The sequence below is a fragment of the Dermacentor andersoni genome, chromosome 2, assembly GCF_023375885.2.
Source record: "Dermacentor andersoni chromosome 2, qqDerAnde1_hic_scaffold, whole genome shotgun sequence".
NCBI classification, from domain to species: Eukaryota; Metazoa; Arthropoda; class Arachnida; order Ixodida; family Ixodidae; genus Dermacentor; species Dermacentor andersoni.
The window spans coordinates 89,524,968-89,552,954 of record NC_092815.1 but is presented as its reverse complement, the minus strand read 5'-3'; the positions used below and the strand labels follow the sequence as shown (position 1 = coordinate 89,552,954).

The following is a 27,987-nucleotide window of genomic DNA, read 5'->3' as shown; positions in this document are numbered from 1 at the left end:
AATGAAACCCATATGGATTTCTCTGAAAGAAAGCTCCGCAGTGTAAGAAAAATTCGTCATGGTTCGGGCACTCAACCAGCGACCAACGCTTTTCCGGGGCGGTCGCTCTTCCTTCATCATGCAGTATTCCGCTAACTTGATTTGCCATATTCAGTATCCCTCTTCCTCGCTCTGTGATCACGTGCCCTCGCTCTGTGACCTGCTAGCCTCCTGGTTAGCTCAGATGGTATGGCAACTTTAGCGGAAAGGCGCTGGTCCAGGGTTCGATCCTCGTAGCAGAACGAATTTTTGTTCGACTGCGAAGCTTTCTGTTCTTTGTAGCTTATTGCTACAGTCAGGTGGACAACAATTCTTTTCCCTTCAATAATTACGGATGTGCGGAGGAAATAATTGCTTGTTTGGAAAACTATGAGTGCTTGGAACTTCAGAAAGCCGATGCGTAATAAGTAGCGTCACAAGACTGTTTGAATCTACAAGCACGAATATCGAACAAATGCGTGTACGAGCCGTCATTCTAAAGGTAATTGAACAATCCCAGTACTAGTTCCCTCTGGTAACTTTTGTAGGAAACTTTTTAAATCGTGGTGCAATGGGAACACATGAGCAATACATGTGCATTTATCGACGCTTGTTAAATTTAAACACACGCAACGCATACGAAATAACAGTACTCACAAGGTGCGGTGTTTATCGAGTAGGTATAATATATATCAGCGACGACCAACATGCATTGTGGTGTGATTTCCTATCTCGGCCACTGCCGTTTTATGCTAAAAGCATATGTGCAACGTCGTACAGCAGACAGTACCGGTCATAGCTAAGGCAGTGAAGAGCATAAACAAGCCATCACGAAGAGACGCACGCACTTTCGCGAGGTAATTAAATCACCAGAAGCTTACTCAGCATGGCTGTAAGGTATACGTGGTCTCCAGCAAAGCAGCAATTGCAGCAGCAAGCAATATTACAATGCATATTGCATTACCGCCAGTTGGTCCTGGCAGACGAATTGGCATGTCCTTGCTGCTTTTTTCAGTCCACAGCATAACCGTACGAAATTCGAAGCTCTGTGGGCTGCTCGTAAATATGCAACTCGGAAGACTACTTATATCACCATCATAAATTATTTTTTCTTAAGCGCCCCTTACTGGGGCGTTACATAAGGAGGACGGAGGGGGGGGCGGGTCGTCAGTAATAAACAATGGTAATTTATACGAGTTCCCTTCCACATATCTTCGATAAGCAATAATGCTAGTAGAGTATGTATATCGTTATATATTTTCTCTTAAGGAGAAGGGGAGGAAGGGGCAATCAACAGAACTAAACAATGCCCATTGATTTACTCTCATTTTCATATAGATCAGCGATGCCACCACAAAGGTCCAAACACAAAATCGTGCAATGTTTAGCTAGCTCGTGAAGGAGTGTATTGCCGGGTGGGCACATTATCGCGACGCTGCAAAACCGGTGCAGAATACGAACACTTACATGAGCGTTAACACGAAGCCGAACGACACCAAACTTCAGGAATGGGAGAAGAACGCGAACAGTTCGTTGCGTTTAGTTAACAAAAAATGAAATGAAGATTGCCGCATCATGTGCGTATTTGCATAGCACTTAAGCGAAGAATTTCGACAGAGGTTCGCCTGTAGTAGGTATACATGCGTTGGATCATGTGTTTTTCTTTGTTCATTCCCACTATGTCGAGGCTGAAATTGAGGATCAGGAAGTGGCTTGACCAGAATTATAACGACGACCGGTGCTGTTGGTGTAATGAAAGAGGTGGATACAGTAAGCCCAATTGTGAGCTTTTAACTGCTGTTTACGGTGTTTAAGTGGCGCATTACTTCATCCGCACGTCTTTTTTTTTGCTGTCTTTTTTTTTGTCCACGCTATGCGAGATTTTTCTTTCCGAGTAATTCTCACAACTCACAACTCATAGATTCTATAGCACATATAGAAGTGAACTGGAGTAGCAAGCGCAGTGACGTTCCCGTGGGTTGGCACAACAGACAGGTGACCCTCCCCTCCTTCAAAATTTCTGTGTTAATATGCGGCCCGCGCAGCCTCCCCCTCTTTGAAAAAGATTCCGGCTAACGCCACTGAGCACACGCTTCAAACCTCTCCACCTGGTCTCCTAGCTGAACCGGTGCACCAATGTAGAAGTGAAACGAAACCGGTTGAACGAAAAAAAAAAAAAGGAAAGGGGTACCGTACCGTATAGGTGTTTGAATTGAAAACCGGGTAATTTAGTTGCAAAATTACATGGGCGATATCTTGTTGCGCTTAATGTATATCGCGAGAACGCTTGAATAGGCATGTCGTACTTCGCCGAGTTTTACTTTTGTATTCGCAGTTGCTCTTTGCGATATTATTATGACACATTCGGGTTTAAAAAATGACGACACACCGTCTCGAATTAGATGAAGAAACGTCGCTGATAACATAAAAAAAAGAAACAGTCATTGCAATTTTATTTGCATATTATTCGCCGCCGATGGTCTCCCACACGGAACAACGGAGAAAAGAAGCTAACTAAAAGAGCAGGGTACTGTTCCTCGTCAACACTCCAAAATGATTTTAAGAATAGTGTTGCCCATGAACCGCTATATATATATTAGCCTCTCTTCTCAAAGCAGCCACGCGGCACTATCACAGTCAGCAGCTTCAGGATTGTAGAAATGACTCCAAAAGAAAATGGAAACAGCTTTAATCGGTTATTTAACAAAGGAAAACCACCCAAGCAAGCAACTTCGGTTATTCAGGATGGCTTTTGTATTAGTGATGCTTCAGGGATTGCAAAGGCTTTTTCTGAACACATCTCGTCTGCTTTCTTCGATACTTCTACCTATCCTTACTCCTGTACTATTCCCCCGTTATCCTCATTCATCTTCTTTAATATCCTACTCTCCCCGATGAAGCGCAATCGGTTATTACCAGTTTGCGCTCCACAGGCCCGCGTTTAAATAACATTAATGGTGCTGTGATAAATTAATCAATTCTGTAATCGATCCTATACTCTCGCACATCTTTAACGTGGTATTTAAGACTGGAGTATTTCCGCAACAGTTCAAGCAGGCAAAGGTATTGTCTGTCTTTAAAAAAGGTGACTGTAAGCATGTCAAAATTTACAAGCCAATTTCCTTGCTTCCATTCCCAGACAAGGTTTCAGAAAAACTAACTGAAATTCGCCTTAGCAAATATCTAACAAAGTTTCGTATTATCTCCAATTGTCAGTTGTCTTTTCGTGAGGGGCTTTCTATGAATATGGCTATTGCAAACTCCCCTGACATAATTTTAAGATGTATTGGCAGGGCAACTTATGCTGGGACTATTTTCGCTGACTTTTCAAAAGCTTTTGACTCTATTAACATGTTGCGGTTAATAGAGTCAAAAGCTCTTGCAAACTGGAGCGTCATGGCATAACTGGACCACCCTCAAACCTTTTACGGAGTTTTCAGAACAATTGGAAACAGCGCATCTCTAATAATGGCGTTTACTCGGATCCAATCAGTATAATATGTAATATGTATAATTAGTATAATTAGTTCCTCCAAGCTCTATATTGGGCCCCATTCTCTTCTTAACCTTCATTAATGACTTCCCCCAGTGTTTAGCTTCTTCGCAGTGCATATTATATGGGGATGAAGCCACAATTACTTTTTCCCATGCCAACTTTTACGATCTAATGTTTAACCTTCAAACAGATTTAAACTCTATTCAGAACTGGTCCACTATAAATAAGCTAAAGGTTAACGTAAAGAGAACATGCTTTATGCTTTTTACGTCTCCTCAGAAAGAAACTTCAATTCCTCGTTCTTTATATATTCAAGCTCGAGAAATGAAAACTAACAGTCGCACTAGCTTTTTAGGTGTCATTATTGACTACAAGCTAAAATTTCGCGACCATATTTTGTTGGTTGTTAGGAAAATCGCACCAGCACTACGGGCCCTCACTCGCACTCGAGCTTTTATTTTTGATATCACAACACTTCCTACTTTATACTACGCATTTATTTGCAGTCGTATCAATTATTCTATTGAATCCTGGGGCAGCACATTTAATATCCATCTATCACCTCTCCTAACCCTTCAAAAACAAGGTATTCACATTTTGTTTTGCCCCTGTACAATCAAACTCACTCCCGTTCTTTTTTAACAATGACGTACTACCTTCACCCTATCTTATTACTATAATCTTGGTCTATATTTTTCAAAGTCTTTCATCGCGATGTCCAGCTCGATATAATTCCATCATATGTATTGGTTAACGCTAACTGCACCGGTTTTCTGTTAAGGGCAATATTTTTTTGTCTAAGATACAGACTGACTACGGAAAAGAAACTATTCTTTTTTGTGCTATATCCCTATAGAATTCCCTGCCTACCGACTTAAAACAATGTAACTTCATTTGCATATTTAAATCTCAATTAAAAGACTACCTACTTCAATAAAAGGATGACCATACTACTTAACTTAACATGGTGTTTGATTATCTACGCCTGCTTATTTAAATTTATACAGCAGAGATGTCACACCAAGGCATTACTTTTTTTGTTTTGTGTCAGTTTTCTTTTGTATTTTTGCACTCCTTTTATTTTTGCAACTTGTTTTTATTATATGATTATGAATGACATAATCCGTATACATGATGGCACATCAGTGTACTCATTTCATCTTTCATCTGCCTGTTAATTTTTCACCTATGCATTGTTAGTTTCGCTTTATCGCTCGATTTACATTTCATCGTAAGGGGTCCCGCCTTCAGTTTTTATTTTGAGACCCTTTCCTGTGTACAACTGTTTTTGTACTGATTTACTTATCAATGAAATTGAATTGAATTGCAAATTTCGTAGCTAACAGATTTCGTAGCCTAACAGACGCTAAGTGCATAACTACAGCAGGTTAGTCAAGTTGGAATGGATTCATTATGAACGACGCGCCGCTTCCTTGGTCGCTCTTTGCTTGTGTCTCCGTTCTTTTGCAGATCATCTTTAGTTAAGCCCTCAATAGCTTTCCACGCAAAAGCCTTGCTCCAGGGCATACGACGCGCATCAACTGCAGACGCAGGAGTAGGACGCTTAGGACGTTAGACATGGCCTACGGACGTTAGGGTGCAGGCAGCCTTACGGGCTCGTATGATCGCTTGCTGTAATTACCAAAACTACAATGGTGGAGCCTATCACATATTTCACGCAGCGCAAGTTATGGACTGCAGTAAGTTTGGCGTTAAAGTTAGCAATCCGGTATTCGTACAGCAGAACACGTACACGATTCCCGCTGACAGGTGTGTTGTGTCTCTTGCTGCTCCCCGTGCGCCCTCAAATCGAAAGAAATAAAAGCGATCCTTTTTCAGTCTGGGCCCTTCCAGGGAAACCACATGCTGAAGCATTGCATGAGGAAGTCCTCTCAAGGTTGACGCTCCATCACACCGGCGACTTGAGGAGGTCGCGCGACTGAGCGTGACCGATGCTCACACCGCCAAGCGCGACCGGCTACAGTCGCTATCTGCGCACAATTGCAGCGCGACGTAAAATTAGCATCAGCGTATACAGATGTACTGTTCCCGTGCGTCTGATTGGTTTAGCAGCTCTGCGACTGTGGTCGCGAGATTGAAAAATGAAGGAGCGAGTGAGCAGCCCAAAATGGTCGCTTTTCAAGAAAAGCGACCATTTGCATCTATGAAAAGCTCCCGGTACAGTTTCCTGTTGCTCATTGTGAGCTACATGAAGGTGTTTTTTCAAGCATGAGAGAAGGCCGCGAATACACGCAAAGTGCCTCAAGTGGCCAGTCGCGCAGCAATTTTTTGTGTATTCGTGGACTTCTTTCATGCTTGGAAAAAAAAAAGAACTTTCATGTAGCACGTACTGAACAAGAGAAATTTGTATCGGGAGTTCTTCATTTTGCTCTACAATTTTCTCATTGACACTTTTCGTCTAATTATAATATTGAGAAGTTGATTAATTATTTAAAACTAATTATTTAATTAGGCTGAATGCAAAAAATAATCCGACTATCTCCAAGCGACGGCAAACGGTATTACCTTGGTTCTGTCCATCCCCGTGGCCTATTTCTAAAGTATGGCTCAAGTTACGTGAGACACCCTATATAATGGTTCAGTACTGCAGCTCCTGAGTTGCCGACCCACCCGTTGACCCTAACCTAACTCAAGGACAACATCATCGACAGCTCTATGGCATATCGTAACACCATCAGGCGTAATCTGATGGAAACTCATTACCCGCACTACGGGTCCGCATGGGAACAATTAATATTCATCCAAGCGCAGACGGGTGCGCGGTGCGTGCGTACCCGCCTTGCGGAATCGTGCTCCACCTCGCTAATTTGAGTTAGGGCGTACCTGGCGCTCCGTTTCTACGAAATGCCACTGAGACGAGAGAATGGCCCTGCCATTGCTCTTCGTTGTCATCTCTTTGTTTCTTCTGCCTCTCGTGGCGCTTTTTATTGCTCGATTCGCTATTATAGGAGCCCGCACGGGCAGGGACAAACGAGCAGTGTAAACTTTCACGTCGACCATGCTTCTCGCACGCGCGTGCTGTTCAAAGATGGATGGCAGCGACGGCGGCCGCAATGGGCGCGGTCAATAGCGCCGTCTGCCCGGCCGCAGCCTTCGACAATGGGCACGGCGGGAAAGCCTGCCTACGGCTAGCGGACGGTCGACGCGCGCGCTGCTGACGCTCGCGCGTTTGGGGAAACATCCGGAGTCCGGAAGCGAAAGCGCTTTCTCAAAAGCCACGACGCTCAAAAGCATGCTCCGCAGACGGCCTTTGGCGTGCGGCGACGAGTTGCTGCGGGCGCTGTGCTCGCGCGAAAGCTTCAGAACCGTTCAGTGAGAGAGACGAGGGTCCGAGCGAGCATTCGCTGCCCGCAGTACGCCGCATTCGCTGTCAGACTGGCAGCACGTTAAAATTTAGTTCACGTGGTGCGGTAACGAATTCACGTATGCAGATAGGCTATAATTACGCTGTTTGTAAAAATCGAGTTGCTACTCACTTTTAGTTATTCCGGCTGCAGAATATTTTGAAACAAATACTAGTTTTCCTATATTTATAAGACTGGTGCGAGTAGCCTTGCCCCCCCCCCCCAAAAAAAAAAAAAAAAAACATACAATAATTGTAAAGCTGTTCTTCTACCGGCGTGACCTATCCCCCAGGTATCTGCCTCAGTATCGCGCCGTATAACTATGGAAGTACACACCGGAACGCTGCACGTTTGAACGCGTTGGAATGCTATCGCGTTTGCGCATACATGTAAGCGGCAAACTTAACTCCGGAACATGAATTGAGTAAAGAAAGCTTGCCTCTCCACCACTGTCGTCAAAATTGTACTTACGTCACGTTATTTGGCTAGATATCAGGGTTAAAACAAGAGTGCGCTCTTATGTGTGGAAACTCGTTCATGCCTTTCTACTTCATTAGCTATCATTTAACATTAACTTCGATTCGTAGGAATAGACCAATTTATTTTATCTCGAACTCTTCTATTTTGCGATGCGCTGCATCTTAGTTGCGTTTTGTCTGATCGTTTATCATTTTTCTCACGTGACACGATTTATGCGGGTGTATTAGCGTGGCGCACATCTCCTTACCTTCTGTTTCAGTAATGAAAAGAAACCATCCTGGAATGTCCAAGCTGAGGAAACATGGGAAAGTTGCACGAAGGAAGTGCACCTTGTGGAATATTATGTCGGCCTTCTGCGCAAGCCCTACTACTTAAAGGAGCATCTCACCGAAAAGACGCAGTGCCTCGGTACTGCCTTGAAGCCTACGGAACACTCTCGTTTTCTTGCCGACTTCCCAAAAGTGCCAACTATGCGCATCTCACTTGCCGCTGTGCTTTCTGCCTCACTATACGTTCAGCCGTGCCATGGTGGCAGTGACGGCGGCGGGCGTGTCGCTTCAGAACAATGTAACCTGGATGGATTGACTGGGGAGATCGTATACGTCCCGATCCGAACATGACGTATGACATTGCTGCGTGCGCTATCTACTGTTGCGTCGAAACTATCGACCACCTGCTGCGGGGCTTTCCTCAGTTCCACGCTCTACGGCAATCACTCTCCTGAGCACTATCACAATTGCACGACCGGCCTTTGTCTGAAGGGAAAATTCAAGAGAACATAACTCGCCGTTTATGAGCGCAGAAGATGCTATTTCGCATTTTTAGGGTAAACTAGCCTTTGGGACGGTCTTTTACAAAGCGACTCTTTTAATGTGCGTGCCTGTGTTATAGAACTTTCTTTTTTCTTTTCTCTCACATTACTAGTCCCTTCGCCCTATTCCCTTGCGTGGGGTGGCTGACCGGACAGTTTTCCGGTTAACTTCCTTACCTACCTCTCTTCATATTTTCTTTCTCTCACGTAGTTTTACCACGGGAAACTACGTCTGTGTTGCGAGGTAATTTGTAACGATAACTTTGGGAATGATTACGACCTTCTCCTTTTTGTTTCGTAGAGCGAAGTCTCGGACCAAAAGCAATATTACTGCCGTGGCTTCTAAATGCCGCGGCTCGAAATTAAGTCAAGCCCGCGACCTCCCTCACAGTCAAAGAACGTCATAGCCGCCCTGCGCGCATGACAGGCACAGTGGCTCGAATGCGGGTCACAATCCAACTGTCATTACTGGCGACGTTGACGTCACGGCGTGTTTTCGTAAGCTCCCGACAGCTTTTAGCGTGGATTACCACAAGTTTACGCAGTACAGCAGTCTTGCAAAACGGGTGCAACAGGTGTTGTTGCACGTAACCTGCGCATTCATAATGCCCACGCGTCGCTACCATAGCTTACGGAGATATCTGCGGCATATCTAGGCTCAGGCTGCAGTTGGATTTCTTTTGAACATGTCGCCTATTTTGGATTCGCGCTCCGAATGTCACTCAAATGGCTCGCCAGCGGGGTGTGTGCATGAGCAGGCCCTCTTCATACTCTCGGTTGTTCTTTTATGAACTTGTGATGGCAATGTAGCGCACTTCCATGGCGACAGCGTCTCATCACAGCTGCATGAGTCGCGCGTGGGGCTTGCAGACATCTGTGTCTGCCCGCGCTGTAGTGCAACTGATGTGCAAAGAACAGGAACAATTGGGCAATCGTCCACTATCAGAACTAAAACATCTATAGGCCAGTGCTCCCAAAGAACATCCCCGCAGAACGCCTTATTCGCGCTACTAAGATTCATGTGTTCTACGGGCCTTCACGATGGATTTTAAGAACGCCGCTCCCTACCGCTCTTTTGTTTGTGCGGTTTGTTTGTACTCGTCCCTCTCTCTCTCTCTCTCTCTCCTTCCACTCTCTCTTTTTGTCTCCCAACTCGTTCCCCCCATGCAGTGTAGCCAACGGGAACTACCTCTGATTACCCTCCCTGTCTTTCTATGCATCATTTCTCCCTCTCCATGGTGACAAAGTGCGCGATATCGCGTGATCGAATTTAGATATTATCATTGGTAGAATAATCGTGAGGCTCTGAAGATATCACTGAACTGAAAGTGAACTAGAAAACGAAAGAGTGTGTTGTGTAGCAAACGTGTCCCACGTGCTTTAAAGGACCCGATGTAGTACACCTGTCACGAAGAAGGCAATTTTTGTTGCGCCCATTTATTCGCGACATATAAGATTCCCCGATATAAGATAGAAGACTATTCGCGACCTATAAGGTCAATTCATTGGGTAAACGGCAATTGTCCTTTCTAATGCGGCTGTAAGTAGTTTGTTAGTTAGAGGTGTCGGGACCGTGCCTGAAATTTGTTTCAATATTAATTAAAAGAAGGGGCTGGGGCCTTAGCGGTTTTCCTTTTTTTGTTTATGTGTGTGTAAGTGTGCATGTGTGCGTATTAAAGAAATCGAGCCTGTTTTTCTCTACCGTCTGCCTGTTTCATCCGACCAGGGGGAGATATTCACTATGGTCAGGTACTTTTTCGCACGTTAAGGAAGCGTGGCTAACAATATCGAATATTTCAAACGCTTTAGCTTGCGCACCACTAGCCGAACGCAAAATCTACTTTCAGAAGGGTGAACATTGCGGTAAATTATGGGTGTCCAGAAAAAGCTTAAGCCAGGAAAGGCTTACCACGTTGTACGACATCTTAACACGCAAAGTTCAGAGCCTGGTAATATGAAAATCGTTGTGAAACATAGCTTGCGAGATTTTCGAGCGATTCTCATTCCCATGGATTTATATTTTGCGATAGGTGGGACTACGTCATCAAAGCTGTGAATTGACGTCAATCTTTACAGGACTTGCCTTCGGTGGGGGAAAAAAAACTGGAAGCGCATTCAGAAAGAACTGTTTGTCACTGGCAGACAAGTATTGTGTCCATGCACTATCGCAAATAAGCATCGTTTATTCGCACAAGCCGCGAGTGCGAACAGCTTTGTGGATATCGAGAATGACTTTCAATCATTGTAAATCAGACCAAGTAATCCATTGATCATCATCATCATAATCATCATCATCGTCATCATCATCATCAACAACAACAACAACAACAACAACAACAACAACAACAACAACAACCTATTTTAAGTCCATTGCAGGACGAAGGCCTCTCCCTCCTATCTCCAAGGACTCCTGTGCTGCGCCAACCGATTGCAACTTGCGCCTGCGAATTTATTGATTTCATCACTCCACCTAGTTTTTTACAGTCCTCGACTGCGTTTCCCTTCTCTTGGCATCCATTCTGCAACCTTAACGGTCCACCAGTTATCTAACCTACGCATTACATGACCTGCCCAGCTTTTTTTCTTTTCCTTAATATCGATTAGCATATCGGCTATGCCCGTTTGCTATCTGATCAACACCGCTCTCTTCCTGTCTCCTTAACGTTACGCCTATCATTCTTCCTTCCATCGCTCTTTGTGCAGTCCTTAACTTGTTTTCCAGCTTTTTTGTCAGTCTCCAAGTTTCTCCCCCATATGTTAGTACTGGTAGAATGTATTGATTGTACTCCTTTCTTTTTAGTAATATTTAGCCATGACCTGTTTTTACCTATACTGATTAAGGTCTACCTGACGACATCAGAGTTTCAAGCAAGAGGAAAGGACAGCTGTGGCTGGCGTATTTTCGTGGTTCACTTCACAACTATATCAACCAACTACTCACAATTGTGCCAACCTCTTGACAGTAAAGTTACAGTAATGCGCGCAATGCTTAAATTATGTCTGTCTTACTCGTTAACTTACGCGAGCCGTGCCTGCAACGGGGTAGAGGATGTTCGCGAACAACACACTGCATGCAATGCGCTGCATACCGGAACTTAAGAACGCACGTCACGCACGTGCTTCTTTCCGCCGCGATTACTTGCTAATTGATTGCTTTGTTCATCGCGTTTAACGTCCTGTATTGGCCGTATTGCCCCCGCATCACTCACCATGTTGCGGCACGCGCCCTTGCCTGGCACGGCCATGCTTTGCTCAGTGTGTTTCCATAATCCATTGGCTGACGAGCGACGACAAAGGCCTCTGATCACCGCACTGCCCCGTCTGAGACTCCACAGACGCAAAGCAACACATGAAAGACACGAAGCGGGAGGCTGCTTACTGATGTCGGCAACGCGGATTTCTTTCGCGTTCACTGAACGCTTAGTAACTACACGAGTGCCCATGCATTCGTCGCGACAGGGAATTGAACTCGGGACCTCGTACTCAGCCGTTAGAAAGCCGCATAGCCGCCGAGTTTGGACAGTGGATGCGTCGTTGCATTATAACTAAATCGTCTGCCTCGTGCACTTCGCCCGCTTTTCACGGCTATACGCTTCAACTTCCGTTATCTCGCGAGGATATTTCACTTCATCGTCACTTGTTATCTCAGCAGGATTACTCTGGAAGTTCGCGCAAGCGTGGTTTCTTAGCGAAACAATAAATGAGACTCAGCTAGTCACGTTCCCATTATTGTGCGTGGAAGCGTAGAGTAAAAACGGACACACAATGACACCGACACATAGCTAAAAGACGTGCTTGTCCTTTATGTCCCCACGTCGCTCTGTTACTCGTCTGCGCTTCAGCGCTCATCGTTAGTAGAGCGATAGTTCTACTACTCCAGGTACAAACCTAGAAAACGCCTGGTTCCGTAAATCTGACCTTCAAGCTTAGACAAGGTCATTTCCTTCGGGCCTCACCTCGCGTGCCATCGAGGCGCAACTCTCGCAACGCCGCGGCGGCGCTCCTCCTCGGGCCAGCGTATTGAGGCGCCAGGATACCGTGCAGCTGCTAGGGCTGCTCTTACTGCTATACGCAGAAGCATTTCGTTCACGTGCTGCAGCGCACCAACATGTCTCCCCCGAGTATTGCTAGAACATCAAGTCTAAATCTTGCTATCGCTTTCAATGCTTCACCTTTCGGGCGAAACTGCCCACTGATTTTTTTATTTCATTCCTTTATATAAGGTTAAATGCTTGTTGCTTGAATTTATGCGTTCGTCTGCCTTTATACATATGAGGCGATTTCTATCGCGCTTTGCACTTCGGTTTGTTAATGATGACGTATATACCACGTACTGCGTACTCGAAGAAAGAAAGAAAGGAAGTGAGTGAGTGAGTGAGTGAGTGAGTGAGTGAGTGAGTGAGTGAGTGAGTGAGTGAGTGAGTGAGTGAGTGAGTGAGTGAGTGAGTGAGTGAGTGAGTTCCAGCAACCTTCGGCTCGAATCAACAACCCCTTGGTTTTTGTCACAAGGGGACGCAGAGCAATGTCTCCAAAACGTTTCTCAACATGCGACAGAAGTGATTCTACCAGACTGTTTATTCTAAGGCCATTGAGCTGCCCTCCATTATACGTTCCTTCACACTTCCTTAGTTTATTTGCTCGCGCCATATTGACCTAATCCCTGCCCGCGTGTTCCTCTCTGCAGTTCGAATAGCAAGCAGTTGGTGTGGACTCTAACCAGCCCTTTAATCGGCTTCATTCTGCCAGATTCGCATCACCTAAATCAATACGAGATTCTAGTTTAAACCGTGGCTCTTGGTTGTTTTTAATCGTTACTGAATTGAATTTTACGCTTAGTGGCAGTTGCGCTGCTTCCATTGATGTAAAAAGAGTGAAATAAAGTGGCATACGACAGCAGTACTCCCCGAACGCTCCTTTATTTGAGTTTGTTTGTTAGGTCGCGGGATCGCGAATACTCTCTGGTCACATCATGTTGAATCGCCTGTTTTACAAGTAACGGACCATCTGACAGCTGAACAAACTTCCGAGAGTTCTGTATTCTCCAGACATACGTATATTATTACCACTCCCGAGCCAACCGTGCCTGCAGATATGCAGATGAGCTGGCTTAATGCTTATGTCCCATTTCCGCTTTTGAGTTTTGTGACGGTGTATTTATTATCCAGAGATAAAAAAAGAGTTTTAAATTGCGGAGCCAGGCCACACAGATCGCAGTAATTCTTGGCGAAGAAACAAAACGGACTGAGCAGACGGACAGTGCGACAGTCTGCACGAGATTTTGACTGAGGGGAGATATCAAATGCGACGTAGTTAAGCGGGAACCTGTTATTTGGGCGTGGTGGTAATCTTCTCTGAACCGGAACGAAATGGGTCCGAGAGGTTCTTCAAGGTCCATGCATGCTTTCAACGTGCACAGGACAGTAAAGGACACGCAGTGAGCAGGATATTAAGTGTGAAGGTTAAACAAATCATGCTTCTTCGTATTGAACATGCCCTTGTAGTTTATTACAAGAATTGCGGGCTGAGATTAAAGTAGTCGAAGAGACCAACTCCTCTACTTCGTGTTAGAGATGTGTGCACCTTTGAGAAAAAAGCGGTGGGGTGCTGCAGTACGCCAGTCCATCTATTCCCGTATGCATCGAGTTTTGATAGGTAGGAAAGTGCTCATGTGTCGGAAACCTATTAAGAGAAGACGCGTAATGAGAAGGTGCTCTGTCATTGATGTAGCACATCAACGTGGGTTTCTGTTTCTATTCCCATGGGCGTATTTTGTCATAATATGGTCATGCCTCTTGAGTTCCATGGCATGCGATAAAAGTGTGCCTTGACGTGAGCGCTAACTACGAGAACGTTTAATTGCCGCCATTATACGTTTCTTTCTATTTCATTGCTCTATTTTTTCGCGGTATTAACCAGCTCTCTTAGAGCGTTGTCCTCTGCAGCGCACATGTTATTTCGCCTATTGCTCTAATTAATTAACCAATCCATTGTGAATGCAACCGTGGTGGTGGTGTACCGGGTGTGTTGTAGGGACAGGCTGGTTTAGCCTGAGGATCAAGGCCAGCAATTACTCAGCCCGAGTACCTCTTACCGAGTCACGCTACACGTCCAAACTTCGGAAACCGAATTGGAGCCCAGGCGAAACAGTGCCGTGGTTCTGATGTTCGCTCCAAACATGGATCGTCTAGAGAAGATCAACTTGGGCTTCATAAGACATGAGACCGTTGACTGCGTCGAGCCCCCACCTCGGTGCTTCAGGTGTCAGCACTATGGACGTGTGACCAAGTACTGTCGGGGTGAGCAGCGGGGTAAGAGATGCGGAGGACCGCATGGTTCAGAAGATACGCGTGCGGCGAGACCTTTCTTTGTGCATATTGTAGTGATGGCCACCTGGCTAGTTATAGCAAGTGTCCTACGCGGGCAGCAATAATAAAGCGAAAGAAAACGTTAAGGCAAAGTACGAGAATAATAAGACGAAGAAAAAGACGGTGAGTAGCAAAGAGTTAGATAACGTAACAGGACTCTCAAAGAGTAATACTAATTTTCCAAGCATGAAGCCTACATCATGAACTCAGGATGCAGTGGTGCCATCGCACAGCGGACCGGTTAAAGCGCTCAAATCATTGAACAGAAGTCCCGTATACGAGAAGACTCCCACAAACGGAACAGCGAAGTTATGTGTCTGGAGGGCAGCTACTCAATTCACGTGGCGGTGAAACAAAACCACGTGAGTACTGTCAACAAGTGCTACGTGCTCTCTTCAAGGATCGGTGATCATACATAAAGATGCCGGCGAGCTCGATAAAGGACAAGCTAGAAGCACTCCTGGCTCTTGAGTCGGTGGTTCTAAGATCCAACGCCTCTTAAAACACCTAGCAACATCAACGCGGTCAAGACACGATGTTCACCGTTTCGCCCAAAAGTGCCGCTTCTTATGCAATGGAACTGTGTGGGCCTTGTGTGTCATTTACCTCAACTGTCGCGGTTCTTACGCAACATGTCTGCACCAATATTGGCCATGTCCGAGGCTGGTCTTCCAAGTTCCAGATCAATTGCTGGTTATGTCGCACATGGAAACAAAATTATTCCGGCATTTCCGAACGGAAGCGCCATCCTATATGTCAGACCTGAAATACCACATTTCGCCCTTCCAATTCAAGACCTTTGCAGTAGGGCTTTGGAGGGCCCTGCTTACTAGTGTGGTTGGTAAACCCAAGCCTCAGCGTGGCGTCCGTATATGCGAATTCGCGTCAGGAGATCTCGATAGAAGAAATCATAAGATTCCATCTGCAGCCGTTGCCCTGTTCCAAAGATTATATGCGGGGACTTTAACACGCACCATACTCTCAGGGGTGACAAGGTGATTGATGCTCGTGGGAGGCAAATTGTTAGTGCTTCAGATACCGAGGGACTCTGTATGGCGAATGACGACAGCCAACGTTTTTCTGACCACCGGTCTCTTACAGTGCCATTAACTTGACACTGCACTCAGCGGACATCCTCGCATCATCAACGACGGGTAAAGGTAGAATGGACAGCGACAATTTTGCAATCTTCGTCAATATTGCTGGATTTCTAACCCCTGGCCGAAGATCCTGTCCTGTTACGCCTTCTAATACGTACAGGGACGGTCTAAGCGAACATTCTGGAGACCTGTTCGCGGATATGATACCTAGCAAGAGATTACCTACCACTGCAGCTAATCTGATGTAACTAACCCGACCACAAATCCTGGGCTTAACACTAATAGAACTAGGCGCTGTCCCTTGAAAAATGTAATGAAGGCTCATGAGGATGAAGGGCGAGCCACTAATTATGGCTATGTATGTAACAGAATTAAAGCAGGAATTCGCCGTTACACACGAAAACTTAGAAGAGATCAAAAGGCAGCATTTTTTTTTTCAAGTCTATTGTTCTTCATACCAGTGCCAATGATATGGTGGGGGGTTAATAACCTTGCTGGAAAGGTTAGACCAATCAAGCCATTCGAAGCCCTAGCATTGAAGTTAGGCAAGATGCTAGCTTATTTTGCGAATGCCTTTGCTGAAGTATACTCTTCCGGCAGGATAGCCGGCTCAACCAACCCGTCTACGCCGCTATCGTCGTCTCTGAGGGATGCTGCTTTCACATTGAGAGAGTTGGAACTAGCTATGAGCAGCCTCCGACGTCGCTGTGCGGTGGGACCTGATCTTATCAGTAATCAGATGCTGACTAACCTACTGGTTGAGGGACGACGTGATCCACTGGAATTTTTTAACGAAGTATGGGCCAGAGAGGGTAGCCTTCATTTATGGAAGTAAGCATGGTTGGTACCAGCTTTGAAACCTGCAAAGAATCCTGCAGTTCTGGACCCATACAGAACTGTATCGCCGACCTCCTGTGCAGCGAATCTAATGGAGAAGATGGCGCGCAGAAGACTCACTTGGAACGTCGAGCAGTATCGGAAACTACCGTCGTGCACGACAGGGTTTCGGCACCGTCTAAGTGCTCAAGACAATGTGCTGAACCTGCTAAGTCACATAGAACATTACGGTGCAGATGCACTGTTGAAACTTGCTGTTTTTATGGATGTTTACAAGGTTTACGACTATGTGCCTCAAACAGCCACCATCAGCCAGTTATAGGCTATATGCGTCATGGGTCACCTCTTGCACTTCATACATAGGTTCTTCAATAATCGCCGCATCAGAGTTCGTCCTGGCGACCCTTTGAGCGATGAAGTTGGTATATTTCAAGGCGTACTACAGGGTAGTGTTTTATCTCCTTTATTATTGAACATCGTCATGGATAGTCTGCCAGGAATACTAAACCATCGAACACCAGTGAATATGTCTACATATGACGATGATATCTGCATATGGGTCTCCGGCTATCAACATCGTCGCCTCGCGCGCATAACCCAGAGAGCAGTAAATGCCATTCTGAGCCACTTGGTTACGCTTCAGCAGAGAAATCATCATCCATACTATTTCACGGAATCAAAAGAAAGTCTACATGCTTGAAGCTGAACTTGAACGGGTACCAGATTCTACAAGTCACCAAGGTCCGATTTCTTGGCATTACGTTGGACGACAGGCTCCTTTGGTGCCTCGCTGTTGACCATGTTGTGGCGTCATCGTCACAGAAGCTGGTTATAGTTGGATCCTACATCATCGTCATCCTCATCTTCTGCTTCTTCTTCTTTTATGTCCACTGCAAGACGAAGGCCTCTCCCTGCAATCTCAAATTGCCCCTGTCCTGTGCCAACCGATTCCAACTAGTGCCTGCAAATTTCTTTATTTCATCACCCCACTTAGTCTTCTGCTGTCCTCGACTGTGCTTCCCTTATCCTGGCACCAATTCCGTAAGCCTAATGGTCCGCCGGTTATCTAACCTACGCATTACATGACCTGCCCAGCTGCATCTCTTTTTCCTAAGGTCAGTTAGAATATCGGCTATCCCTGTTTGCTCTGTGATCCACACCGCTCTCTTCCAGTCTCCTTAACGTTACGCCTAACATTCTTCGTTCCATTGCTCTTTGCGCCGTTCTTAACTTGTTCGGAAGCTTCTTTGTGACTCTCCAAGCTTCTGCCTCATATGTTAGCACCGGCAGAATGCATTGATTGTACATCTTTCTTTTCAGTGATAATGGTAAGCTTCTAGTCAGGATCTGACAATGTCTGCCGGATGCGCTTCAACTCATTTTTATTCTTCTGTAAATTTCCTTGTCACAATCAGGGTTTCCTATGATTAGTTGACCTAGGTAAATGTACTCTTTTATAGTCTCTAGAGGCTGACTGGCGATCCTGAACTCTTGTTCCCTCGTCCGGCTATTGATTATTATCTTTTGGCTTCTGCATATTAATCTTGAACCACTCTCTCATACTATCTCTGTTAAGGTCCTCAACCATTTGTTGTCATTCGTCTCCAGTTTTGCTGAACAGGACAATGTCATCTGCAAATCGAAGGTTGCTGAGATATTCGCCGTTGATTCTAAATCCTAAGCCTTCCCAATTTAATGGGCAGCTACCTCTGAGAGTGAATAAGAGTGCTTATAAGCCATACTCAAAAAAGGTAATCGACTGTGCTTGGGAGACCCTCAGCCGGTATCGAACAAAATAGTGCTCTGTGAGGCTGAGCCACACCCTCAGCGACTTCAGGCCTCCCATGCTCTCATGACCCAGCTATTACGTTCGAGTGAGTCTTCGCCCGGCAAAGCCCTTTTAAGACATGTAGGTAACAGGCCGCGCTCACATTTTTATGCGGCACTGAACACGCTTCGAATCACAGGATTACGCTGCTCGAGACAGCGAGAAAAGGTAGACCCGCCAAGGACCCATTCAAAGATATCATAAACAACTTAAACGTATCACGATTGCAATCAAAGTGGTGCATTCCACCTGCAGATGCCAAACCACTAGTTCTGGAACATTTGAATATGACTTACCCGATTCACCTCCAATTATACACAGACGGCTCTGTCAAAGTAGACGAAAACCGCCGCGCAGCTGCATTCTATATTCCCTCTCTGAGATGTACATGGTCTGGCCATCTGGACTGTAGAGCCTCGTCGATATTTCCGGAAGGCGTGGCAATAGCTGGTGCTCTAAGCAAACTAAAGACTTTACCACCACGAATAGAGGTCCCCTTTACGGGCTTCAAGGCCACGTTGCAACACCTCTACCATCATTGTCCCCGTGAATCAATAGCCTCCGTGAATCACTAGCCCTCGGCAGCAAAGGCTCCACAGTACGGTTTCAGTGAATTACCTCCCGCAATGGTAATGCTAGCGAGAAGAAAACTGGTGCCTCTTGCATACGGAGTGCTCTATCATCTTCCTAAAATCAAGGCCCCAAAGATTAGTCAAGTTAAAAAATCCGATATTTGAAATAATTTTGGGTCACTTTGGATTCCACTCCATGTGCCCTGGGTAATCAAGATATTTCGTCGAGAGCAAGCCTTTCTTCTATATCGAATAAGGACAGGATCTGCTAGTACACCAGCACGGTTATGACATGTGACGAGACAGGAGACGTTGAACACTTTTTGTGGTCATGCCCGAAATTCCAAGATGAAAGCGACGCTTTCTTGGAGAGAGAGAGAGAGAGAGAGCAAGGACAGCAGAGGCAGAGAGGTCATCAAGACGAGCACCACATTTACTACCCTACAATGGGGGTGAGGGAAAGGGAGAATCTGCAAAACAAACAGGGCCTTCTGTATGCGTGCTTGTATTCCTCGATGGATCAGTTATAGCCCGCAAAGATATTTCACGTCTCCTTATCGCATTCTTAACATAGACTGGCCAGATGGACATGTGGTGAAACACCACAGTGATATTATAAGAGACGCCTGGGTGGAGAAATTGTCGGCCTTGATCACCGGGCTAAATCCGCCTGTTACTACAGCCTACCATAGGTATACAGTCGTTTTAGTTATATGGACGCATTGGAATAACGACAAGGTGACACGAACGTTGTAGTTCAATCTGTAATGTCTTTACGTTCTTTGTCACGCTACATCAAATTTTCCGAGCTTTAGATCGATAACAAAGCAAAGCATGAGGTAATTGCACGCTTATTAGGCAGCAGCTTCTCCTGCCCCCCCCCCCCCCCCTCACACTTAGTTTTTCACGAATTGCGTAATGGATCGAAAGTTCTCATTATGGAAGATGGAAATACGGTTTGGTATCGAACGACATTACATTGAGAGTGACTATTCTCGGCCACGGGAATACGGTAATGGGTTTTAACTTGGATGACCTACAGGTTACAAGCACGCACTCTTTTCGATGTCATTTCTATGTAACGCTAAATACGCCTGATGATCGTAGCATTAGGGCGGCTAACATATCGCGCTACGTAAAACTTAGTGTTGAAAGGTTACCCCCTAGAGGCTAAGCATATTAATCTGCATACGTGGACCAGACAGGCTTAAACGATGTGATGCCGTAACAGGTAAGATATTTTACCAATGTATTCAGACGAAATGTAAGTAGGAGACCCCAAAAAACGTTGAATTGCTCGAAAAGCTGTATTCGCAGACCCCCCTGCCCCCTCCCCCCTCCCCCACAAAAAAAAAAAAAAAGGACTAAGCTATAGTCGGATACAACTTTAGGAAAAAGGGGGCGTTTACTCCTCCGAGGGGGAGGCACACGAGCATCCACCAATGGGCGCGCACTCTGGACTAACGTCATGAGCCGGACGGCCGGTGACTCCGCCGACGGAGAAGACGGCCGCCCGCCCTTCGAACTGGGCGAGGTCGCGTCAGCTGTGTGCTTCAGCCCCTCGTCAAAGTGAATTCCAGAACTGTTTGTGATGGTCCATCATGCCGAAATATTGCTGCGAGCTTACGATGCGGCATTTGTGCCGCGTGCGTTTATTTTGAGCCGTGATCCGGCGAAGGAACATTGCAGCGAGCATCGCTGGCGCTGCGCTACGCTTTGCCTGAAAACGGGATCCCGTGGCGACCGCTACGAACACACATCCTGCGTGTTTTTTCCACGTTGTTTTATTTCGCTCCCGAGTGACGTTACGACGAGAAAAGTTTTCCAAAGACTGGTGCCTACTGTTAGCGGCGAGTGTGTTCGTGTACTGTGTCGCTGCGTTTTTCGTCGGACGGGCTGAAGTGATGCAGCAAAACCAGTCTCAGGAAAAATCATAAAAGTGTGCGCGCATGAAACAAACCTACGAGTGTCTCAACAGAAAATATTTGCAGAAGAAGTCTTCAACGCAGAGATTTGTCGACGTCAACTTAGCGTGAACGATCATTGTCAGCAGTGAGATAGCCGAGCGTCTAGCGACGGTGTTCGAGCGTTGTGTAGCACCGTCGATTGATTTCTGTCCACCAATGCTCACTGCACACGCTAGCTGTAGAATGCGTGCTGTGAAATTGTGAAAACGCAAAACCAAAAAAATATAAATTTTATGCTATTTAAAACAAAAAGCATTTATTTAAAACGATGAATGAAGCATTTTTGTACCTTCCTGCCTAGACCGTATTCTCGCCCCTGGTTTGTAATGGTTACGATAAATGCATTGTTTTATATAAGTACTTTTTCAATAACAACCGATTCATTTTAAGCTTCGAAAACGAGTAGTAGATACGCCGTGTACAAGCACAAAAGCCTTGCAGAGCTGCTCCTTCTACTTCTGTCACTTGCAATGAAGCGAAAGAGCAGACGACGGGCACCGTCGTAAGAGGCATGGGGTTCGGTCGCTATCCGGCATGTGCTGTAGCACATGAGAGCTCTACTAAACCAGTCATCAAAATACAAAAGGCCTTATTTATACCGACAATTACGCGTTTCGGGAGCACGATTTTTTGAGCGGGACTATTTTAGTCGCGGAGGCAATCAGCTGTCGCGCTTCGGTCATCTGGGCGGGGCCTCCCCTTTTTTCTAAAGTTGTATCCGACTATAGATTGCACTGTGAAGTTTATTTCTTCGCGCTTTATGGTATTGTGAGCATGTACTTACTAAACGTAAGATGAAACATGGAACTTTTCCGTAGCTGAGTTTCTTACTTTAGGAGCTTCTTTCCATGGCTTCGAAAAAAAATTTGAAAAACGTGCAATATTAACACTCTACATGTACAAACATATGCGATTCTTAGACTATGTTATGCCACACCATGCAACAACCTAGCACGTTGAATTACGAAAGGGATCGTAAGCTTCGCAACCTGGCATACTTTAAATTGCTGATAGATGTTTCATATTATTCATAAGATCCTCATCATCGTTTATTAAACCGTTAAAGGCCCATAGAGACGAGTTACATAAAGGGGGGGGGGGGCGAATCCGTAAGAACAACAGAAAGCATGATTAGTGTGAAGTGAGATGAATATTTGCGTGGAAGAGATATCACAGAAAACGTATGTATTCAGAACGCTCGAAAATTAATACTTATTACATGAACGCTTAAGAAGTAACAATAATTATAAACATACATAAATGTCACATATACATAATAAAGGGTGGAAATGCGCGGACAAAGTAATAACGTGCTTTTGAGCAAAAAGTGTTTGCTATTATTTGTTGGAATTTTAGCCAGTCGCGCTCTGGGGCAACGATCTCTTCGAGTAAGTTCTATTCCTCAATGGCAACAGGAAGAAATGACTTGTTAAATGCGGTGGTTCTACCAAAAACTCGTTGCATGATCATAGAGTTAGATAGGCAACGTGAATAGCGGCCGGGAAGTACTATTAAGGGGCCATGAAAGTTAGGAAAGCAGTAATACAATTTATGGAATAAGCAGAGTCAGCTTGCGTCTAACGTCTAGAGAGTGCAGTCCGATCGACTCCTTAAGACTATTGATGTTTGAATGGTATCTGTAGTTAGACGTTATGAAGCGACCAGCATGATTTTGCATGGATTCCAGTAGCTTTGATGAGGACTCCAAATGAATGACGCGTATTTAAGTTTAGTGCGAACGAAGGTTACATATGCTTTTTAGCGGACTGAGGGTGGGCACAGAAACAACGTTCTTCTAATGTAACCAAGTTTCTTTGATGCATTAGTTACAAATGGAGTAATGTGTTCGGAGCACGTTAAGTTGCTTCTGTTTATGATGCTAAGGTACTTGTGTTCGTCTGCATGTATTAGGTTTATTGAGTTTAATGAGCAATCGTATTCCGAGTTAGACTGCTTGCGAGATACTCGCATAACTTTACATTTAGAAGCATCAGTCTGCATCATACAGCGCGAGCACCAGTTTTCTGTTAAACAGAGATCGTTTTGCAGTAGTTCGTGGTCTTTAGTGGTGGTTATGGGACGTTACAGGACACAGTCGTCAGCGAATAGTCGAATGGATGATGAAATTCCCAATGGCAAGTCATTTACATCAATTAAAGAGAGTAGAGGGCCAAGCACAGATCCCCGAGCAACTTAAGAATTTACGAGAGTAACAGATAATTCGCATATCTTGTCCAGCACGTCAGTCAAAGCAGGAATGCGTCGAACGAAACGTGAAATTATTGGTATACTGCTTATCATATGCGGGGATTGTATAGAAAATCTCAGGTGGGTATTTTCTATTTGTTAATGCTTACTGTACGAACCGGCAAAGTTTATTAGCCGAGCTATTTAGCATGTTCGCCCGCGCATAGTTCAAAGCTGACCAAAGAGACCACGTTCTTGTAGACGCACGACTTACCGCCATATGAGGAGATGACGCCGAAGAACACAAGCCAGCGCAAGAATGGCGTCATTGTTTTTGAGTCGGGATTCATGTTCACTGAGGCCAGCACAGAACGAGCCGCCAGAGGCGAAAAAGATCCGATGGTTGCCTCACAATTAGCACAGCCACCCACTCACGCAGCCACGCAATGGCAGGACCGAACACCGAAGAAGGTCACGTGGGTAGAAGGGGGACGAAAGCTGAAAGCCGCTGAGGGTGTGAACAATGTCTTTAGGGTGACACACTGGGAATGCAGTCGTCGTCAACTTATCCACAACGCCGTTGTTTCAGCTAAGCCGTCGACTTACGAAATACACAGTAATAGAGTATCACGAAGAAGATGAGGGAGCTCCTGCTACGTAGAGCGTGCCAAGTGACGACAGGAGCACGGTTTTGTCACGCGCGTGTCAAAAGAGAGCGGCTTGCCGCGCGTGCCAAGCCGCGGCTGAGCACGCTTTCCGGGGAGCAGCGTTAGCACGCAATCAGTGCAAACGGCGGGCGTCCGAGCAACCACGCGCCGCGGCGGCTTTCAAAGCGACTGGTGGCGCGTACGCTACGCGCTCCCTCGAACATCGCGGCACTCGGCGCGCAGGGGGAGAGCGGCAGGGTACTGGGGAAAGGAGGAGACGTGCCTCCCCCTTCTCCCCTCTACCTCCTGGTTTCCCCACTTCCCGAGCAGCATCCCTTTACCCTTCCTTCGCTCTCGTCTCTACCTCCCTTCCCCTTTTTTTTCCGAGATGGGAACCACCCCGAGGTGGCGCCGCGCGGCGGCGTCCCGCCGAAACTTTGGAAACTCTGGAAGCTACACCGGCTGTGCGCGACCTGGCCTGCCGGTCCCAACTTGCCTTGGGCTCTCCCCAAACGTTGTGCCGTTCGTCAAGCGGCGAGAGCAAATATTGGGTCCGATCTCATGCAGACTAGAGCCATTATGCTTCGCTTTTACCGGTCGCCGATACAAATATCTGCGAGAGAATAGGAGTGAAGAAAGAAAGAACAAAAGCGATCTGCAAACAAAATTCACTGTCAGCCTCCACCGTTTACTGACTACGCCAGCGGAGCAGTTGTGACTGCTTTACTAGTCGATGCTTTTGCAGCATGCTTTTACAAAGTGACTGTTGGTGCCATGCTTTGATAGACGACATTGTGTATCATTAATTTTTTACATGCATTTATTTATTTATTTTTTGACGCTAGCGGAATCGGCAGAGGGGAACGACTACGCGAATGTTTTCTTCTCGAGCCTGTTAAAGAAGTTGGTTAAGATGGAATAGAATCGTCACATTAACCCTGTCCTTGTTACTTGTATATTCATTTGAAAACAAACGATGAGTGCAGTACGAAAGTACATTAAATAGAGAAATGTAATATACTTCTCAAATGCCTTAAAAACTCCCTTAACTATGAGGTGAACAAATTGATATGCACGGTAACCAGGTGCAATAATAATGTTAGTGCACTTATTCACATAGATCGGGTTCACCGAGTGGGTAAATCACACAAGAGGGATATCAATGCTGTCTTTTTATATAGAGCAGCTAATGTTTGCATGCCGTCTGGCTGGGATGTTTTTTGGGAAAGGCAGAGATAAAGCGGATCATCTAAATGCTAAGGGGATTTAATTTTTCAACCACTACTACCGCGTTCTCCCAGAGTGATGTAGAGCACATGAGTTCTAGAGGTCGCTTAAGGTGAAAAGTGTGCTATTTCCTTGGAACACTAAATCCTCTTCATCCGCAAATATAATGGACCGCTGGCAAACGCTCCAGTTACATAATTATATGCCACAGCCAAGCAGGCTTCTCTCTAAAAAAAAACAAGAACATTTGAACGGAAGGTGATCATTTATGAAAAGTCTTGGATTCCTTGTAGCTACACTTACAGAACATTAAAATGCCACTTTACTATAAGCTTTCTTATATTAGTTTGTTGTCTTAATGAAAAGAACTGAGCCACTGGCTCAAAACACATTCGCAAGCTAATCATTGGCTGTACCCATCATGACAAAGCAAACACTACAGTTATTTTCCCATTGGGATTGAAAGAGGATATGAGCTTACAACTATAGGCTGTAATCTTTGCGCAGCAATGTACTGGACCACAGACAGCAGCCACGTAAAGAAAGAAAAAGACGGAAATGGCTGACAATCTTAGAAGTCCCGTACTAGTGTACATAAACCCGATTGGCTACATCTCCCTAATTAGACCTAAACTGGAATATGCTTGCATAGTTTGGGATCCATACACAAAAACTAATATCAATAGTCTTGAGAGAATTCAGAGAAAAGCGGTGAGGTTTATATTTAACAAATTTTCCATATGTGGTTCCGCCACCGAACTTATGCGAATTAACAACCTTCAACCACTCGAAACTAGAAGAAAGAAACAGAGACTTGAATTCATTAAACTGATTCACACCAACAATTTATCCTTTGACCCATCTGAACATGCAATTATCGACCAAAACTACACGCCACCGCAGACAGGATGCATGAACCCCTTACTTTGCAAGAACGAACACACCTAAGTTTTATTTTTTTTCCTCGAACTGTAACCGAATGGAATTGTATAATTGAATCCACTTCGTAATCCTGTAATTTCATGGTTCTGTTTGTTTTGTCAATCTGATTTCCATTGTATGTAAAATATGTCGCCGTCCCTGCTTGGACCACGTGTCCGCAGTATTTAATAAATAAATAAATAAATAAATAAATAAATAAATAAATAAATAAATAAATAAATAAATATCAATTCACCGACGAATAAATACACCCCGCAATTTCATTCGCACTTCGAGGTGGTTACAAATAGTTTCCAAAGGCAACGTGCAACCACACTACTTGCAGCAGCTAAGCAAGCTGAGCTGCTGCAAGTAGTGTGCATCATACTAAAAAGCATGTGTGGGAATAGTAGCAATATTTTGAATGAATAATGTCTATATTCATAATATAATATTTTTCATAATATTCATAAGGATAATCATAATATCCTGTCAGAATATCAATGACAGCTCACGCTATACTATCTTCGGCGCATTCATAGCAAACAAAAAACAAGACATCTCTGACTTTTCATAAATAAATCTATATATCTCAAAAATGCAATAGAAAATGTAAAAGAGAAACAAAAGAATACCTGCTCATTTTGTATTTGCCCACTTCTCCAGATAACTTGCGCCCATGACATTTACTTGTGTTGTCATGACTTGTTCACAAAGATTGGCAGATGAGAAAACGTATATTGTTTTTCTAAATACATCTTTAAAATATAGCAGGACTAAACTTCATATTAATTTGTAGAAAGGGGAGACGGGCAACAAATATTCTAGAGGGAACAGATGAAGTTTATTCCATCTATGGCATTCGACCTGGAGAGCGTCGTGCTCGAAGTTAATCCCTAAGCCACAAGATTTGACATGGTTTCCCCTCCATTTGCAAACGTAGGAGCACGAACACAAGTGTTTCTATGCAGTAAGATTCAAAGTGGCTTTGCTATACACTGTGCTAGCCTGATAGCCATTTCCGGCCACTGTTCTGGCAAGGCGTCGTTGTCCCTAACAAAAAGCGTGCTACCACTCGGCCATCAATGTGAGTTCATAATCACGCAGGAGGTTCAGAAGACGCGACACCACCTTTCGAACTATGTGCGTGTCTCTACGAAACGCTAAATTGGCCATGCAAGCATAACGAATTCAATCAAAATTTAGTGGGTGTAGAAGTAAACTTCTGCATTATCACAAGGTAACACCGCACCATTATTTTGGGTGCCGGTGAAAACGGACAGAAAAAGATAAAGCACTGCAAAAAAAAAAAAAACAACTCAAGGAAATCGGGTTAATGTACGCTAGTATGGGACTTCTAAGATCAACAGCCGCACCACCAGATATGCGACATGTCGATCGTGCGAAAAGTGTGAGAACTTACCTCTACAGACCTGGGCTGACAAGCGGAGATTAGACGGTGACATACACGACTCGATTCTCGTCAAATTTATGTATTGTCCATACACGACCACTTGTCTGCGTCAACGCCTTGGTAACTAGGAGCTTATTTCGAAGTAACGGGTCAACTGTCACGTAAACGAGCGCACTTTCACGGCTGCCTGTGTTCAGCGGCGTTTTTGTAACTGAGACTAGGTAATCCCACGCAACAATGCATATGATGCAGTGCTTTTATTGAGAGAGCAACTATACAGACACTCTAAGTTCCTTTACACCGTCCCGGTCGGCACCGCCGTGCTTACCCGGGTACGACAGCGGATGCGCGCGGCCCACGCGCCCTATATGAGAGGTCACGTGACTTGCTATGAGTGCCAGGGCAAGCATGTGAGGGTGAGTCGAGTAGGGTCGTGCACTGCATCCGAGTTCGGGCCGCATACGGGACGACAGCGCTACAACCAATCTTGAAGGGCATAGCTGGCGGTCTGATGCACACTGTCTTCCCGCACGCCCAGCATGGAGCTCAGCGTTGGAGGTCATGTGATCTGCTAAGCTTTGGAGACGTGGCACAGTAGAAATTCTGAAGGGAAGGTGACACGAAAACATTCGCTTTGAGAGAAACGCACGTGTTTCCCGCTCCTCATAACGTTAGCATTGTCACTAACTGCGGCTACTTGCGGTCATAGAATGAACTCAGTTGATGTTTGATTTTGGGCGCGTGACACCGGG

The 27,987-nt window shown here is 45.2% G+C and overlaps 1 protein-coding gene across 1 annotated transcript in view; it reads right to left on the bottom strand.

Annotated features, from left to right (window-relative positions):
* LOC126541650 (cell adhesion molecule 4-like) overlaps nt 1-23,807 on the bottom strand; it is a 355,930-nt gene extending 332,123 nt beyond the window's left edge. The window contains exon 1 of the mRNA XM_050188504.3: nt 23,301-23,807. Within this exon, the coding sequence (XP_050044461.1) occupies nt 23,301-23,376 (76 nt within the window). The 5' untranslated portion in view covers nt 23,377-23,807. The remainder of the gene's footprint in view (nt 1-23,300) is intronic.
* Nucleotides 23,808-27,987: the final 4,180 nt, after the last annotated feature.